The sequence below is a fragment of the Salvia splendens genome, chromosome 5, assembly GCF_004379255.2.
Source record: "Salvia splendens isolate huo1 chromosome 5, SspV2, whole genome shotgun sequence".
Classification (NCBI taxonomy): domain Eukaryota; kingdom Viridiplantae; phylum Streptophyta; class Magnoliopsida; order Lamiales; family Lamiaceae; genus Salvia; species Salvia splendens.
The window spans coordinates 28810358-28816253 of record NC_056036.1 but is presented as its reverse complement, the minus strand read 5'-3'; the positions used below and the strand labels follow the sequence as shown (position 1 = coordinate 28816253).

Genomic DNA, 5896 nt, shown 5'->3' with positions numbered 1-5896 from the left:
TTTTCAACTTTCTTATACACGCAACTTTCAACTGGGCATTTTTTGTATCCAAACATGCGAACAGTTTGATCGAAACACTGGTTCTATGATCTAGATGCTTGCTTAAGGCCATAAATGGCCTTCTTAAGTTTCCAAACCATGTGTTCTTTGCCCTTTATGGCACATCCCTCGGGTTGTTCCATGTAGATGGTCTCCTCAAGACCGCCGTTTATATACGCAGTCTTAACGTCCATCTGCCATACATCCCAATCCATATAAGCTGCTATAGACAACAGTATCCGGATCGATTTGAGCATGGCCACTGGGGAGAAAGTCTCGTCATAATCGACACCTTCCTTTTGGGTATACCCCTTGGCCACTAGTCTTGCCTTGAAGACTTTAACTCGTCCATCGGGTCCACGTTTACGTTTATATATCCACTTTCTCCCAATGGCAGTACAGCGTTCGGGTAGGACGGATAAATCGTAGACGTCTTTGTCTATCATAGATTGTAGTTCTGAATCCATTGCTTTCACCCATTCGCAATGATCGACATCTGCCAGCGCCTCCGCAAAGTTCCAGGGATCCAATACATTGCCGTCCGGGGAGTGATCGATAGATTCCCCCAAACCAACGTATCTCAGGCTCGTAAGATACCCTCCCACTGCGGCGCGGCACTACAATACTTGGAGTAGAAGTTGAAGTTTCTGGAATTGTTTGTACACTTGGTACTTGTTCTTGGTTAATGGAACTTGTGGCAGAAATTAGCTCATCAAGAGCCACTTCACTGCTGGGTTTATGATTCATTACATAGTCTTCCTCTAAGAATGTCGCGTGAGTACTCACAATGACTTTCTTGTCTCGGAGACTAAAGAATTCATATGCTTTCGTTCCTTTAGGGTACCCTATAAACAAACATACCTTCGTCCTTGATCCTAGCTTAGTTGGATCCTTTTCCAATACATGAGCCGGACAACCCCAAATCTTGAGATGTGCTAGATTGGGCTTACGCCCAGTCCACAACTCATAAGGAGTAGTAGGTACGGATTTTGACGGTAAATTGTCTAAAATGTGACTTGCAGAAAGCAAGGCATGTTCTCAAAATGAAGTAGGTAACCGTGCATAACTCATCATCGACCGGAGTTTTTACAGTATTCAGTCATTCGAAAGGTGATTTATAGTATACTAACTCTAACATGAGCCGCGGCGGCCGTCGCGAGGTGAGGCGCCTATTGCAAGGTGCGGATGAGCCGGGCGCGGGAGGAACAACCGCATACGCGGCGGGGTCGGGGTGGAGGCAGCTGTTGAAGGGGCGGCCAGGGCGGGCGCCGTTCCCATTTTTTATTTTTATTTTTAATTTTATTAATTAATAATGTGATAAATAATGTGATTTTATTTTGTGGATGTGATGACTGGGCGGACAAGTTTTTGTGGCTGTGACGACTAGGCGGACAAGTTTTTTTTTAGATGTGGCGTGATTGTTCCGCCTTATTGTGGACACTCTTATATGACATGGCCAAGACATCAAACCATAGTCGTGAAACTGATGACACAATGGAAGATGAACAAGAGATCGATTGCAAAAGCACTAGCAGTGAAGGACATCAAGAGCCAACAAGGAATATTTAAACACTGACCAAAGCAATATTATAAGACTAGGTCATAGAAAAAATATTATTGACTTACCACCCTGCTTCTCAATATTATTCCCTCCGTCTGCGAATAGAAGTATCGTTTTTCCATTGCTTACTTTTCTTTTAAAACTAATATACTCCACCGTCTCATAAAAATAAGTCATATTTCTTTTTTCGTCCGTCCATGAAAATAAGTCATATTTCTTGTTTCGTCAGTCTCATAGATATAGTTCATATCCATTTATGACCAATGTTGTCAATCTCGTATGGGGGCTTATGGCGACCTACCCGGACACCGCCATAGGGATATGTGGTATCGATATGGCCAGATATGGCAGTCAATAATTAAATAAATAAAATAATACTTATATATTATATTTAATCTAAAAATTAAATATAATAAAAATATAATATTTAAAAGTCTTAAAACAATTAATAAAGCATAAAATGACGGTGGAAATATGATTTACTTTTTATATTTTAACTTGATTAATTATCATTTTAATTTAAAATTGGGTCGCGTATGGATCAATTTTAACTTAATTAATTATCATTTTAATTTAAAATTGGGTCGCGTATGGATCAATCAGTCGGTCTGTAAGGTTAATTGGGCAAGTCTCTAGTATTGGGCTGAATAGTCAAAATTGGAGATAAAAAAAGTCAAAATCCGAGATAAAATAGTCAAAATAAGAGGTAAATAGTCAAAATCAACGCCATGGCGCAATCCCCATTGCGGCCGCCACGGAAAAATGCCATAAATCGGCGGGGCGATGGCATTTCCATCGCCGAATGCTGTGCAATAGCACCATATCCGAGTAAAGTAAGAGAAATATAAAAGCAGAGTGTGTTTTTTTATTTTAGGAAACGTTTCACTTTTAATTAGAGAACTCTAAAAAGAAAAACGTTGCATTTTTAATGAAATGGATGGAGTATATTTCTACGGCCTACGGGCTATTAGACACATGGAATGCCTATGTGTCTCTCCATCACAAACACATGCACGCAAATATACAGGAAAAAATTGAGATCACATAAACCAAGAGGCCAAAGTTAACAAACAACAATCAAAACTGCAACAATTTTACTATAAAATCAAGTATTCTACTCATCTAGTAACACCCCCAAATACTGGATAGTGTAGCCCCAAGTTCGACCGAAACCCAATTCTATCACTATCATCTTCTCTGCAAACGAATCAAAACTTATTCAACACACATAGAAACCAAATTTTGTCTAACTAATTATACAACTGAAAGCCACTTCATCACACTCCTGAATATCAAATAGCAATGATGAATTTTAAATCAAGAACTCTTCAAAATTAGGGAAAAATTAAGCATATATTTCTAGATTCCCATAAAAGCATTTGACAACTTAGAGGAGAAGTGCAGAGTTGTAGGAGTAGCTCGAGTGAACCACTATTGATAATGCATTGATGCTTCAACTAATTTACTCGAATAATGAATCGCTAGGAAATTAGAGAATCGGTGAATTACCTAAGTGGGGTTACCTCCTGTGAAATCAGACAAATGTGCAAAGGCAGAGCCATAATCTGTTCGAAATCTTAAAAACCAGAATCAGCCTGTGTCACCGTACTAGCAAAAGACATAATAGCAAAAGGTAATGTAGTAACATGATATCTTCCCATTTACGACACCCGAAATGAAAGTCGGTTGAATAGAACATGAAAGATTAGTAACATCATTCACAAGAAAACGTAATGAGTCTACTTGAAAACAGCCAAAATGTCACAAAATTGAGCAAAACTAACAAAACACAGCAAAATATAATAGCTTAAGATGAATACTCAAGCAGCCAATAGTTTTAAAATCACAGACCAGCTCTATCTCACGGTAACTATGTCATCAATCTTCAAGATCATCCGGACGCACTCTGAAGCCAAGGAAATTGCACTTGTGCTCACGAGCAGGGGCTGCACTACATTCTCCTCCAAAATGTTAGTGATCTGTCCTTTCCTCACATTGATCCCTGCATTGATTTCACCTTGTGCATGCCTGTTCCTGAGTTCGGTGACGATGGCAATTGGATTCAACCCTGCGTTCTCAGCCAATGTGTAAGGAATCACCTCAAGTGCTTCAGCAAAAGCTTTGACACAGTACCCTTCCATTCCCTGCAGCACCTTTGCCCAAGCTCCTAACTGCCTCGAGAGCTCAATCTCAGGTGCTCCGCCACCAGCAATCAGATACTTCTTGTTAACCAAACACCTTATCACGCACAAAGCATCGTGCAAACTCCTCTCCGCTTCATCAAGCACCAGATGGTTCGAGCCACGGACCAGCACACTCGTTGTCCTCCCCATGTCCTTAATTCCCATAATCTTCACAATCTTCCCACCGTCTCCCAGAGGCACCTCCTCCACGATATCAGCAGACCCCATCTTTTCAACGCGGAAGTGCTCAATGTTAGAGATCGGCAGACAGTTCAACGTCTTGGTGATGAACTCAATCTCATCCCTCTCAATGTCCTTAATGACTAGAATCTTAGCCTTGGCTAAATAATGCAACGACAAGTCCGTCACAGCATCCCTCAAGATACTCTTCTGAATCAACAACACATTACACCCTGTCGCTTTTATCTTCTTAATCATCCCTAAAATATAATTCCTCTCCTCCTTCAAAATCCTATCCATTTGAGAATAGTCAGATACCACAATGCTCTGTTCTATATCGGTTTTCGGTGGGGAAATCTGAAACTGTATCACAGCTATCTTAGCATTTTCAACCCTAGTCGGGCCACCGGCCGCATGACTCACTTTTTTATCAAAAACAAGTCCATTCACCAATTCAGTATCATCAACAGTTCCTCCTAATTTCTTCACTATCTTAATATCTTTCAAATCAACTAAATCAGGTTTCTCAGAATCCACCACAGAAAGCACAGCATCAACAGCTAACGGCGCTAGAAGAGAAGAGTACTGAGATACAACCTTAGAATTGAGCGACGTCGACGCCGATTTCACAAGCGAATCGCGATCCGAGAGCTCCACGGGTACGGCCATCGCGGAGAGGATCTCGGCGGCCTTAATCGAAGCCTTGTGGAGCGAATCGGAGACGACGGTGGCGTGAATACCGGAATTCAATAGAATGAGCGAGGCTTTGAGCAGCGCGCCGGCGATGACGACGACCGTGGTGGTTCCGTCTCCGGCGACGACGTCCTGAGATTTGGAGAGCTCGACGAGGAATTTGGCGGCCGGCTGGAGGACTTCCATTTTGTTGAGGATGGTGGCGCCGTCGTTGGTGATAATGACCTCGCCGGAAGCGGTGGAGATCATCTTGTCCATACCCTTGGGGCCGAGGCTGGTCCGCACGGCATCCGCAACCGCCTGCGCCGCTGCGATGTTCGCCATCCGGATGTCGTCTTTACGCTTGTTGTCGACGAAGGTCTCTGTGGGCTTCGCCTTTGCCACCGCCGCGGATGCCATTGTTTGGGAGTATTGAGAGGATGTGAATTGAAAAGCAAAACCCTAGAGAGAGTGAGAGTGAGTGCCAAAGAGATTTCTAGTTAGGGTTGAAAGGGCTGTGCGATAATAATGCAAATTTGGGAACAATATACTCCCTCCGTCCCATTAAATATGCAACATTTGCTTTTCGGCACGAGATTTTATGTAGTGTTGTTTTGTGAGTTAATGAATAGAGAGTAAAGTAAGAGAGAAGAAAAAGTAGAGAGAGTATTATTTCCATTTTTAGAAACATTTCATTTTTAATGGGACAGACCAAAAAGGAAAACGTTTCATTTCTAATGGGATAGAGGGAGTATATTTCAATATTGACGCACAATATATATAAACCCTTTACATTTCATATATTTATAATTCTTTCATATTTTATCTACTTAGCCATCTAGAGCATTGTTGCATAATCCGATCTCATAAAAAAATTAAATGTGTAATTTAAATTCTAAATTTTAAAAATACTACATTCGTTCTATTTGCATTTTTTAATTTCGCCTCGATCTCAATCTACTTGTACAATTTCTATTATAAATAAGAATTAGGGTATTTCATTAAGATATTAGGGTTCATTGTGTGTTCTATTCTCTTATTACACTTAGTACTTTAATTACACTAAATACTCAATCCTGAATTTTTGATCATAAAATAAATAGTGAGAATAGCATGGGGGAGGCAGTATATATTTATTCCATCCCATAAAAATAACACATCTTAGAATAACATGAATTATAGTGCAAAGTATGACAAAAATATAAAGAAAAAATTGTTGAAATTTAGTTAGTGTGAATTGAGACTCAATTCATTATAAAGA

General features: G+C 40.5%; 1 protein-coding gene across 1 annotated transcript; it reads right to left on the bottom strand.

Annotated features, from left to right (window-relative positions):
- Window positions 1-3260: 3260 nt before the first annotated feature.
- On the bottom strand, window positions 3261-5150 carry LOC121804616 (T-complex protein 1 subunit delta-like). Its single transcript, XM_042204225.1, has one exon. It carries the CDS (start codon window positions 5053-5055, stop codon window positions 3457-3459), a length of 1599 nt encoding a protein of 532 aa, XP_042060159.1. The 5' UTR covers window positions 5056-5150; the 3' UTR covers window positions 3261-3456.
- Between the last annotated feature and the right edge of the window lie 746 nt (window positions 5151-5896).